The sequence below is a fragment of the Brassica oleracea genome, chromosome C4, assembly GCF_000695525.1.
Source record: "Brassica oleracea var. oleracea cultivar TO1000 chromosome C4, BOL, whole genome shotgun sequence".
NCBI classification, from domain to species: domain Eukaryota; kingdom Viridiplantae; phylum Streptophyta; class Magnoliopsida; order Brassicales; family Brassicaceae; genus Brassica; species Brassica oleracea.
This window is the reverse complement of record NC_027751.1, coordinates 10,955,993-10,969,159: the sequence shown is the minus strand read 5'-3', so window position 1 is coordinate 10,969,159 and position 13,167 is coordinate 10,955,993. Positions and strand designations below refer to the sequence as shown.

The following is a 13,167-nucleotide window of genomic DNA, read 5'->3' as shown; positions in this document are numbered from 1 at the left end:
TCTATCATTGTTCTAAAGGTTCTATGACTACTCATTCGAGGGGGAGCTTACGTAGTTGTACTCTTTTTACTTTTACTACGGTTTTTCCCATTGAGTTTTCATGACTAGGTTTTTAACGAGGCATTACGTAATACAAGATGGATGATCAAGGGGGAATGTTATAAGATAAACTTTGAAATGATCTTCCACTTCTTTACCAACTCAAGCACTATGATCATCTACTTATCAAGCACTATGATCACCCACTCATTTACCAAATCAAGCACCATCTTTGTTATTTTATGTATTGTTGCTCACTATAAATACCATCACTCATCTCATTCTTTTGTACACCATAACAAAGAAGAGTTTATAATCAAAGAACCATTACATCTTTTTCTTCTTCCTTATAATAAACTCTCTTCCTTATATTAGTGTTATTTGCTTCCTACGGGTATTAAATTCTACTCTTATTTAAATTTTTCGATACTATAAATTATAAGTTATTTCATAACAGTGTTCAATTATTGGCAAAAAGCATTATAATTGGAAGTAATTGTCTGATGATACGGACAAAACTTGTTTGGGGGTGGACAGTTTGCGGGGAGCTCCAAGTCCAGATCAAATAAGTAAAAAAGATTTTTTATTGATTAACTTATGAATTAACAAAATGAAAGCTAAATACGTCCAAAAAACTTTATGCGAAGAGTTAAAATTGAACTTGGTTTGATCAATGGAGAATAAAGTCTTGTAGACAGCAAAGTATCACCGAGCTGCAAAGCTTGAGGCATCGATAACCTCACTAGTTGCCTGTATTATATCTAAGGCATGGATCTTGTTTTAAAATATTAGTATGAATCCATACCCTAGTAGAGGGAAAAATAATTAATGTTTGGATTTTTAACGTTAAAACTTCTCGACTAAGTTTGTTTTGGTTATAAATCTCTAAACTAATTTTATTTAATGAATTAAATTCTAATATGTCATAATTACCATTATTACAGGTAAATTTTTAGTTTAAGAGTTTCTACATTAATTAAACATAGCCGAGAGGTTTTACCATTAAAAATCTAAAAAAATCAAAATTTTATAATATTATCTAAAAATTAGTAACTTAAATTTTCAAAATTAGCATTTTTTTAAAAAAATTGTAAATATATGAGTTTGATGTGTTTTAAACATCAACATTATATATGTATAAATTAAAAATGTAAAAACCTATTAAAAATAATAAAAATTATCTACAAATTTATTATTACATTTTTATTAGATAAAATATAATTTTTATTAGATAAAATATAATTTTTATTAGACAAAATATAATTTTTATTATATTTTCTTATTTTTTTTTTACATTTTTAATCTTTTAGTAATTTTGTTACAAGTAAATGTTTAGATAATTTTTATTATATTTTCTGAGTTTTTACATTTTTAATTTATACATATATAATGTTGATGTTAAAAACACATCAAACTCATATATTAACAATTTTTTTTAAAAAAAATGCTAAATTTGAAAATTAAAGTTACTAATTTTTAGATAATATTATAAAATTTTGAAATTTTAGATTTTTAATGGTAAAACCTCTCAACTATGTTTACTTAATGTAGAAACCCTTAAACTAAAGATTTACCGGTAGTAATGGTGATTACGATCTGATAGGGTTTAGTTCATTAAATAAAGTTAGTTTAAGATTTTTTCGTTAAATATTTAGTTTGTGAGTTTTTATTCAAAACAAACTTAGTTGAAGGGTTTTAACGTTCAAATCCTTAATGTTTTAATTCTTCAATAAAATGTACAACGGTTTTCTTTATTTATAGACAAACTATCAATGTCTTATTAACTGTTAAGACATACTGTACAATCTAATGCTAGGCAGTACTATGTTGTAAGTATGTCACCACCAAAATTCAAGCGCACATAATTCATATTGTTGGAAAGAAACATCAAACAATAAGTTTAATAAAGTTTCATATACACTACTTCTCAATGTTTCCTTAGTAATAAGTTACAAAAAAAAAAATGTTTCCTTAGTAATATATTAATATATAATTAATCTTCTTCTCGGTTTACAACAAAAAAATTCCTCAGTTTATAATATTTATAAGTAAGTTTTTGTTTTTAATAATTTAAGTTAAAGTTGCATGGTTATATATTGATAAAATCAAGGAATGCTACATGTCTGGCTTGTAGTTCACTTAAATATTGAGATCTATTCGGTTTTGCTTCTTTCCATTAGATTTAAACACATAGCACAATGTGAGACAAAACAAAATAATTGCGAATCCTAAGAGACGGTTGTTGGAAGGTCCACTCGCCCACAAAAACTATAGAACTGTTGTTAATAAAGAGTCTAATATTTAACTAAATAAACGTATTAAAATGATAGTTGGTTTAGGTAAAGTAAGGCCATACCTTTTGTCTTATTCAGTAATTAAATAAATAAACCTACCTCTTGACCCTCTCAACTGCGAATATCTTATGCAACCAACACACAAATTAATTTCTTCAACACACGAATTATTTATTAATATTTTAAATAACTGCTAAGTAGTAAACCGGGTTATGATGGTTTAATACTTAAACTAATTTTCTACAAAAAGTTGAAACAGTAAAATAATATTGTGTAATAGGAAATATGTTTCTCCAGTGAAAAAAGTATGTACTTTGTGGAAATCTGAACGTGGGGTTTTATATTTATATTTGCACCTAAATTTTACTAGAATTTTACTTTTGGAATTTATAAATAGGTTTTCTTAAAATGCCGCCGTATGTAATAACTAGTTATGGAAAAAAATAACTAGGTATGATTTGCATAAGTTAAGGACTCAAAATTTATATAAGAATAAGCAATCTTAATTAGACTAATCGAGTTGGCAAATAGTGCCTGGTTTTCTGCCGCTTGTCTCCAATTTTGCCCAACTACTTGGGTGATATAGGTCAACCAAGGTGTTTTCTTCCATCATGTGTAATAACTAATAAGTAACTTTTTAAACTTAACTTATATTTAAAAATAAATTTTATTAAATATGATAGATTTTACTATTTTCTTACTAATATTTAATATAGATTTGATATATATATTAATTCAATTTGTATAAAACTAATAAAAATGATATAAAATTGTATAATTATCAAAAATTTAGCCTAAACAATATTTATAAAATTTGTAGATATATAAAAAACTAATGATCTTATGATTAGATATTTAAACTTTAAAAAATTGTAGAAATTTTTGAAAACTTTAGTAATAAAAATTATATAATTATACAAAATAATAATATTTCGAAATTTAAAATGTTATATATGAATATATTTATTTTATAGATAATATATGAGTTATTAGCATATTTTAAAAAAGTTTACCAAAAAGAATTATCAATATTAAATTTAATATATAAATTATTACCATATTCTAATAAGTTTGCCAAAATATAAATCAACATTAAATGAAATTATCCATGTCATATTTTTCCGGAAACCATGTCATCAATTTCAGTAGCCATGTCATATTTGCTTTGTGAAATTGATTGTAGAAATGATATGTGGCAAAATCACTTCGCAAATAAATTTACATTTTTAAACACTACACTTTTAAATACATCTTATATATAAAAACAGAAGTCACAACCTTGATTCATGTGTGTTTTTTTTTTTAAAATGGACCTAAAGGATATATTCCTAGAAAGTCAAATTACATTTAATATCTAATTTTATCATTTAAATTCTGGGCCTACCAGAAATTTTTATTGGACTATGCATAATTGGATTTAAACAATAGATGATCCATTGGATTTATAGATACTATAAATTAAATAGATATAATTTAATGTTGTAATACTATACCTCTATATGCTAAATATTTAAATATTTGTTGATGTTAACTTTTAAAATTATAAAGATTTTTTTTAAATAACAAAAATCATATTATCTAACAATGATTAATCTTTACTACCTTAAACCAATGAAAGTAAATTTTAAACTATATGGTTTATTTAAAAAATTAAACAAAAACTAAATATTTAATTATTTACACGATAATATAAATCTATGAAGCGAAAAATTTAGATTTTTAAAAACTTTCTAAATTTGTAAAATGTTACAATATCTTTGAATATAACAATAAAACAATATTTTACTAATCTTTATATATATAGTTACAATTTTAATAATGAAATAATAATCCGAAAATATATATATAGAAGAAGATACAAATACATGTGAAAATTTGAAACAATCTATTCAATGAAAAAAATATATAGCAAACTTATTATGTTTTAAAAATTGATAGACACATATATATTATAATATATACCAATTTAGAATTGAAAACAAAATATTTATATAAAAATAAATGAAACAAAAACTGAGATCCGGTGTTTATTGTTAAACTCGGAGGCAGTTACGCTATTTCTGAAAAAGAGAGCTAGCTCATATGGGTCAAAATGCACAGTGGATATGTGTATAATAAATAGTGAGTTTTTCTATCAAAGTAACCATGTACAGTTATATGTAAATCTTGCGCTCGTTCTCTCCCCCAAATTATGTCAATCAACTCACTGTTTGTAAACGTATCATAAAGAAAATCTTAGAAGAAGAAATATTGCTTACAAGATTTTAAGAGATGAAAAGGCCATATCTTGTTCAATCGAGCAGTTGTCCTAACTCCTAACAATCCCGTAAACCAAAGAAAACTTGTGATTATATTCCAAAACGAGATATGAGACTAATTTGAATCGATGTTTTGTTTCTTTATGAACACGGAAACCGAGTTATAATGATTCTCATTGGTCCTTGCCATCCTCAATTAAATCTTAACATTTCACTACCTGAATTTTTTTCCTTCATTGGAGTTCACTTTCAACGGGTATGTGTAATTGAATTGAGCAAATGTGTCACGGGTTCAAAACATGTACAGTTGATACGAAACATTACTCATTAACCATAATTTCTAAGAACTGATTTCAAGTTTATAGAATACTAGATTTTAACTCGCGCTTTCAAAGCACGGGTTTATTTCTTTTGACATATCTAATCTATTAAAATAGAGTCCTATTTGAAATTTACCTTGACATGTTTTAGATTTGGACCTACTGAACATGCTGCGACTAAATAATAAACACACATTTTATATACAATTTTAAAATAATGTAATTTTGTCAACCTAATAATATGCCTAAATTTAATTGTAACATTAAGGGAGATGTATTCAATTTAACATTTGATTTGATTTGATTTTTAATGGGGTTTTAGATGATTTCAATAAGTTGCAGAGATTTAAGTGACTTTTGTTAAACTACTCTAGAATATCACCTAAAACTATGAGATTTGAGTTTTAATTTTTTTAACTAAGAAATCATACCCTAACACCCTAAAATCACCTGAAAACTTTAAAACTACACAACTTAAAATATTTTCAATAACAGTGGATTTCAGAGTACTTTAAGAAATGTCAAATTCAATAACAGTGGATTTTAAATGAGTTTTTAAAATTCATGTTTCAATAACAGTGAATTTGTCATTTTAATACAAATCACCTGAAACTCTCAGTTGAATACATCCCCCTAACTCATAGTCATTAGATTCTGATTATTTGTAATTGAATTGTAAAATCAGAAAACCAAACCCTAATTTTAATTTCTGGGTTGTGTATCCAAAGGGAAGAATATGATATCTCAATTCTTTGATCAGACCAAAATGTCGTACTTTCTTACCTTGAAGCAAACGTTTATATAGTCGCGATCGTGTTCGACTCGAAGGAGAAAAAAGTGTTTTAGATCGCCGGTGTTCGGTTTTTCTGTATGTCTCTGTGTTTCTTCTGTTATTATCATCGTGTTCTTTTTTTAATGCGATTCGAACGTATCGATGGTCGTCTCTTTACTCTATCTTGGATCGATGAACAAAATAGTTAACCTAAATCCATCATTGGTGTAGTTTTCAATTCCAGTGTTATTGAATCTGTTTTCAAATCTCCTCTAACATTCGTTGATGTGATGAAATTGGCGTAGATTAACCATTGTATATATGTTTGCTTGCTGATTAATTATATATTGAAGTGACTGCTCTTTGTCGTCAGAGCTTTTGTCACTTTTTGTTTTAATTATTATGTTTGATACTGAGTCTTTCTTGTGTTCTTTAACGAGATTGCGAAAAAAAAAACTACGGTGATTGAATAATCGTGAAACAATTGAAAGTTGAGCAATTGGAGGGATTAAAAAAAGTTAGATATGATAGAGTTCAACAAGTTTGTGCGGTCATCTATATGGAACAAACGGAACTTCTGACATAACATTCTATTTAAGAACACATATGATCTTCTTCTTCTCTCCAAGCACCAGCATCTCCACCGCCAAAGGCCAACATGGGAGGGGAGCTATTAAAGTGTCACATACATCATTCTCTTAGAAACATATAAAAGAAAAGTAAAAATATCCGCCCAGCAACTACAGTTTTATCATGAGCTATATAAATAATATTATTTTTATTGAATAATAAATGGCTATATAAATAACCAAAAATATCATTAAACAAAATTTAAATAATGAATTATAAATTTAATCTATAAAATAAAAGATCAGTTGCGTGGACGTGCATCCAATAAGCAAACTCAAATTCATAAATAACCGAACGGTTTAGATATCTTTTGAACCTAAAACCAAAACTATATCAAACTAAAACCAAACCGAAGACCGAAAAATAGAATCCGGAACAAATCGAAAACCGAACGTCCATGCCTAAATATATTAATGATAATTAATATATTAATTAACAAAGAACAATTTCGCGCTTTCAAGCGCGGGTACTATCCTAGTTTATTATTATAGCAAATGTGTTTATACATAAAATGTATATCAAGTGTCTTAATGATTTTTTTGTTAGCATTTGTTTTTTTATGTTTACGTTCATTTTTCATCTATACAAAATGTTAGTATTGTGAAATAATTATTATGCTTTATATTTATATTTATATTTATATACCAAAATTGGTAAATATTTATATTTAAATATTATTGACCGTTTAAAAGGTCAATAACATTGAAAACCAATGATTTCGAAATAAGCTAACCCTATACAAATTTCGATGGATTAGTAAAGATACACGAAATGAGCTTAAAACTTTGATGGATAAATTATTTAAATTATTGAGTTGTTTTGTTTAGTTGGACAAAAACAAGCTATTTTATACTCCTTCCGTTTTTAATATAAGTCATTTTAAAATTGTGCACATAGATTAACAAAAATATTAATTTTTTATATTTTCTAAACAAAAACATAATTAATTATTTACTTAACCACAAATCAACCAATAATAAATTAGAAGGCATATTATCATTGGTCATATAACATTAAGTGTTAATAAATTTTACATAGAAAACCGAAAACGTCATATAATTTGGAACATAAAATTTTCTCTAAAACAACTTATATTAAAAAATGGAGGGAGTAATTTGTTGGGTAATTTTTGTAATTAATTGAAAAACTTAGAGGCATAATCCTTAGAACGATTCTGCTTTGATAGTATAGATTATAAACCACATAAGGTTGGAAAACTTCTAACGGCAATAAAAGAATTACCCGATTCAGATTCGATACAAAGCATGATGATATATATTACTAACGTGCTTTAAAAAAAAAGAAATAAATCCATGATTGGCAAAGTTCGTTTCTCCATCCGGATGAGCCATCTGGATGGAGATGAGAGTTTTGTTCGTTTAGGCACTAAAAGTGCAACTTATCTGGATGGATCATCCAGATGCTTTTCGGAAATCTAGGCTTAATTTTAAAGTTCATTCAGCTGAACCAATTTGGACCATTTGGATGGAGAAGATTAATTCAATATGGTATAATGTCTATTATGCCCCTAATATAATTCACAAGTTACAAACCTAAACATAATATCATTTTGTTACACACGAAAACTAACAAAACCACAAAAACGCATTTTCCAGCGAAAACCTAAAAAGAATTTTTCACGCCAAAATCCTAAAAATACATTTCCGAACAAAATTGCAAAAGCGTGTTTTCCCGCAAAAAAAATTGCAAAAACGTATTTTCCCGCGAAAACTGGAAAAACGTATTTTCCCGCCAAAACACATTTTCCGCGAAACCCAAAAACGCGTTTTATGCCAAAGCTACAAAAACGTGTTTTCACGCCAAAACCGCAAAACGCGTTTTCCCGCCAAAACCGTAAAACGTGTTTTCTCGCCAAAACCGAAAATTGTCGTTTTCCTGCCAAAACCGAAAAATCTTGTTTTCCCGCCAAAACCAAAAAACATGTTTTTCCGCCAAAACCGAAAATCTCGTTTTTCCGCCAAAACCGAAAAATCTTGTTTTTCCGCCAAAACCGAAAAAACGCGTTTTCCCGCCAAAGCCAAAAAATTTCGTTTTCCCACCAAAACCGAAAAAATCTCGTTTTTCCGCCAAAACCGAAAAATCTCGTTTCCCACCCAAACCGAAAATGAGTTTTTCCGCTTAAACCAAAAAAAATTCGTTTTCCGCCAAAACCGCAAAAATGTGTTTTCCCGCCAAATCGTATTTTCCCGCCAAAAGCGCAAAAATGGTTTTTCTCGCCAAAACCAAAAATTATATTTTCCAAATCAAAAATCTCGATTTCCCGTCTAAACCGAAAAATCTCGTTTTCTGCTAAAACCGAAGTTAAAGTTTATTATTAATACTCTTTTTAGTTTGAAACTCTAAAGTTTTTTTTTTCAAATACATGTTTATCAATTTTTTTGTTTATTAGAAGTTATTATTGTAATAAAATTTTAACATATGATTAAATCAACACAAGGGTATTTTGGTAATTTGTTTATTAAACTTATTTGAATGAAAATAAAAATAAAGAAACAAACATAAGATCCATTTAGATGATTCATCTAGAAGAACAGCTATCTGGATGGACAAACAAACAGTCACAAAAATCTGAATGAATCATCTGGATAGAAATGAATCATCTATGAAAGATGCTGCAACGAACCGCCCTTAATGCAAATACTTACTTTGACTTCAGTAAGCCCTTAATGCAAATACTTACTTTGACTTCAGTAAAGTAAAGTTCCACACCTACCTAGACATATATTGGGTCAATCTCAAGATATGAGATCCAAATCAAGACGGAACAAACAGAAGTTTGAGACTCCTGCGCATACATATATGGACTTCTCTTACCTACTAACGAAGGTCATATAAAATATAATTTGATACAGTCAATTTAGACGGCCGTCACGTCCACATGATTCATGGTAAGTATGTTTACGCATACGCCCATAAAAGAAAGCAAAAATGTAAGCAAAAAACAGACAAAACAAGGATTTTGATTTTTTATGCGCACAAGTAATCAAGGCTGGAATAGCTCAGTTGGTTAGAGCGTGTGGCTGTTAACCACAAGGTCGGAGGTTCGACCCCTCCTTCTAGCGTTTTATTTTTTCACTCTCGTAATGTTCATTTGACCCCTGAAGCTTTGGTTGACTAGAAATGTCTCCCTTAAAAATTGTTTAAAACTTGACACACTATCAAAAGCTCAAAGGAGGTGTACAAGGGACCAAGACTCCGTTTATTATTATTATACAATATATGGATAACATTATTACTTCATTACACATACAGACATTGTCACCAAGTTTGAAGACAACACACCCCAAACACACACTCTTTGCTAAAAGATCTCTTCATTCAAACATACATCACTTCCTCTGAAGAGTAACCAAATCAAGAGCAGATCCAAACTTCGCACTCAAAGCTTGAGCACACCAACCATGTCCATCATCAACCGTCGGCATCCTCACTTCAACCACAGGAACCACAGGACTCTTCGACCCCGGCATCAAAACCGCCGCAAAAACCCTCAAAGCATTCGAAGCATCGATATCCATACAAACATTAATCTCCGGAACTCCTTTAGCCGCCGCCGGGATCCCAACGATCTTGAAATAACCAAGAAGATGATTCTCTCCAACGCCCTCTCCTTCACCTTCATACACAACGATCAAAGCTTCCTTCTGGTCATCATGAACCGTAGTGAAGAAGAGATCTCTACGCGCAGGAACCATCGTGTTGCGCGGTATCACGGGTACGAACTTGTTACCATTAGCTCTCACTCCAACCGCAAGAGCTGTAGCTTGTATAGTCAAAAGGTCTAAGCTACCGAACGGGTCGTGAATCCCTGACGTCACAGCACCTTCCAAAGCCGCTCCTCTAACCGCAGCTTCTAACGGATTCACTTCCTTATAAATCTCTTCCTTCTTGCACACGTTAGAGACGATGGCTCTCACTTTAGGTATGTAAGAACACCCTCCGACCATTATCACATCGTCTAAATCATCAACGTCCACTTTAGCATCTCTCAGACACTGCACAACAAGCCTCTCGCACTCCTCGAACACGTTCTTGTTCACTTCCTCAAACTCCGACCTATCGAGAACCTTGGAGACCGCGTCACCGTCTCCGAAATCAACTTCTATCTGAACACTATCCTGCTTCGACAGCCTGTGTATAGCGTCCTGCGTCGCGACACGCAGCGACCCCGAACCTTCCTTGTCCGGTCGAGGAGCGATATGTCGCATCGTGTTCTGCAAGATGTCTTCTCCTCCAACGGCGCTTCCAGCCAAGGCTTTGATCTGCGAGACGCCACCAGCGGTTGCGGTCACCGCGACGTCGCAGTAACCAGCACCCATGTTGAATATAACCGCTACCCTCTCGCTTCCGCTTCCCATGTTGTCATGACTAGTCATCTGCTGCTGCTGCGCGTACAGCAACGCGACAGCTGTAGGCTCAGGCATTAACCTAAGGACGTGAAGTCCAGCCATAGCGCAAGCTCTCTCGATCCTAGTGAGCTGGAACCTGGAGAAGGACACAGGAACCGTGAGCACCACGTTTCTCACCGCGCGTTTCAGCTGCGCCTCGGCCATCAGGCGCAGCTCCACGAGGAAGATCGCCAAGACTTCCTCCGGAGTCGTCGACCTCCACGCGTTGTTCACCAGGGCGGCGATGAACGGTCTGACTCCGATGTCTAGGGTTTGGACGAGAAAGGGAAGGCTTTTGCTGGCGTGGACGACGGGGTCGGTGTCCACGCGGCCTATGAGGCGTTTCATGTTGAACACGGCGGCTCCGGTTAGCATCTCTTGCTCGTGCGCGAGCTGGTTGCTCACGCCGCCCGCGGGGACTTCGTCTTTGAACGTGACGAAGGATTTGATTAGCTTTTGGTTTCTTGTGTTACGCAAGATGTGGACTTGAGAGCCGTTCCAGACGGCTATGCTGCATTGGGATGTGCCTATGTCGATTCCAACGGCGATTTCGGGTAAGGAAGGAGATGATGATGACTTCTCTTCTCCTGTGTTCTCGCTGTCTGATGCCACTGTGTATGCTGGTTCTGCCATTTTTTTCCTGTTCAAACACAAGTTGTTAAGGTTTGGACATAGAGATGTAAACACAACCAATTATTAAAAACTAAAATTGATTTCACTACATCACTTAACATTCAAAAACTAATTAAGACATGATTCAGACAGAGAACTAAAACTAGTTCCAAGTGTCTGCCTGATTCAAACAATTTTTATGCTGGTTCTGCCATTTAATCAGTGATTGGGTGTAACTAAAATTGATGTCAATACATCACTTAACATGCAAAAACTAATTACGACATGATTCAGACAAAGAACCGAAACTAGTTTCAAGTGTCTGCCTGATTCAAACCATTTTATGCTGGTTCTGCCATTTAACCAGTGATTGGGTGTAACTAAAACTGATTTCATTACATCACTTAACATTCCAAAGCTAACTAAATAAAACTTTATTTAGTTGTCAAGTGTCTGTCGGATTCTCGGGAGCTCACTCTCCTACCATCTCACCCAGTAACATAGCAAAATAAATATGAACTAATTAAGCGATATTGGAAAAACACAGAGCTTACAAACCCAATGAAGAAGAGGGAACAAAATGGAAGACGAGACTCAGAGCAGACAAACCTGATCAAAGGAGAGATTTTTCACAAGTGGGTTTTTCAGTTGTAGCTATTTAGAAGATTAGGGAGAGACGCACGAAGAAGAAGTAGACAGAGTTTAGAAGGTGCGAGAGTGAAGGGATTTGATCTTCTAGAGCTTCCTAGAGAACTTCGGCGCTTCTTTAGAAAAAGAGGAGAGGGAGGAGATTTTTTATTTCTTTAATTAATTTGCCGACCAGAAAACAAATACTTACTATTTTATTTAAAAATGGGCCTGCTTGAAGAAAATATATGGGTCGAATTAACGAAATCATGTGGGCCTATAGTTGATTCTAGGCCCAAATTAAGGATCGTGATTCTTTAGCTTGTGTTTCAATGAAATCGGCAAGTCAATTAATTCGTGTGTTTGATTGCACTACTACATGATCTAAAAGAGCGGAAGAAAATATAATGATTTGGACAGAATGGTTATATGTCATTCTTCTCTGTCTCCAATTGGTTCCTTATAATTATATGATAATAATTCATCAAATGAATAATTTAAACAAATGATTATAAGTCCTATTCGAATGACTATTTAATTAAATAGTAAATCAATCAATTCGTGTGTTGTTTTCTTCCAAGACTTCCAAACGAAGGTAAACAAAAAAGAGTGTTTTTCTAAACTAGCTCAGATCCAAAACCAACCTCTTTTTTTTGGTAATTACTATTCATCAATGAATTTTCTATATTATCCCAACGTTTTTGAATTATTTACAAAATTATCATTATTATTTATTTTTTTATTAATTTTGAAATTCATAAAAAACCAAATACACCCACACTATTTCTTCTTATTTATAATAACGCTATTATCATCAATTTTTCAACCATCATGAACAACCATTTTTGAGCTCTTAAAACTCTAGAATTCAATTTTCAACCATTTTTTCTCATTCTAAACCAACAAATCTTCATTTCCTCTACATTTCCATCTAAAAAACTCTCATAACTTTCAATTTCATAAACTCAAACTTCATATTTTTGAGTTTATTCATTAGTGAATCATTAAAGGCGATTCTTTTTGTTCATATTTGGAGTTTGAACGGTTGAGAAGGTTGGAAACGAGCTTTACATCAGAAAAAGATAACTATTTACATGGTTTTCATCATTTTTCAAATCTGTGTCGAGATAGTAGACTGTTTTGTATGTCTACGCCTATATGCAGACGTACAATGCAGTCTACTTGTCAATGCACATGTCAGTTATG

At 31.7% G+C, this 13,167-nt stretch overlaps 1 protein-coding gene and 1 non-coding gene across 3 annotated transcripts; one reads left to right on the top strand and one right to left on the bottom strand.

The window, feature by feature from the left end:
- The first annotated feature begins 9,322 nt into the window (after positions 1 to 9,322).
- On the top strand, positions 9,323 to 9,396 carry TRNAN-GUU. Its single transcript has one exon. It is a non-coding gene; the product is annotated as a tRNA-Asn (tRNA).
- A 122-nt stretch (positions 9,397 to 9,518) lies between these two features.
- Positions 9,519 to 12,146, bottom strand: LOC106342916 (heat shock 70 kDa protein 8). 2 transcript variants are annotated; one of them, XM_013781980.1, is made up of 2 exons: positions 11,944 to 12,146; positions 9,519 to 11,362 (listed from the first exon to the last, which is right to left on the bottom strand). In XM_013781980.1, exon 2 carries the CDS (start codon positions 11,353 to 11,355, stop codon positions 9,664 to 9,666), a length of 1,692 nt encoding a protein of 563 aa, XP_013637434.1. In that variant the 5' UTR covers positions 11,356 to 11,362; positions 11,944 to 12,146; the 3' UTR covers positions 9,519 to 9,663. The 2 variants fall into 2 exon arrangements, with proteins under 2 accessions (XP_013637434.1, XP_013637435.1); XM_013781981.1 differs by having other exon boundaries at positions 11,893 to 12,125.
- Positions 12,147 to 13,167: the final 1,021 nt, after the last annotated feature.

Coding starts and splice junctions, on each gene's coding strand:
- LOC106342916 (XM_013781980.1), bottom strand. CDS start 11,355: ATGGCAGAACCAGCATACACAGTGGCATCAGACAGCGAGAACACAGGA.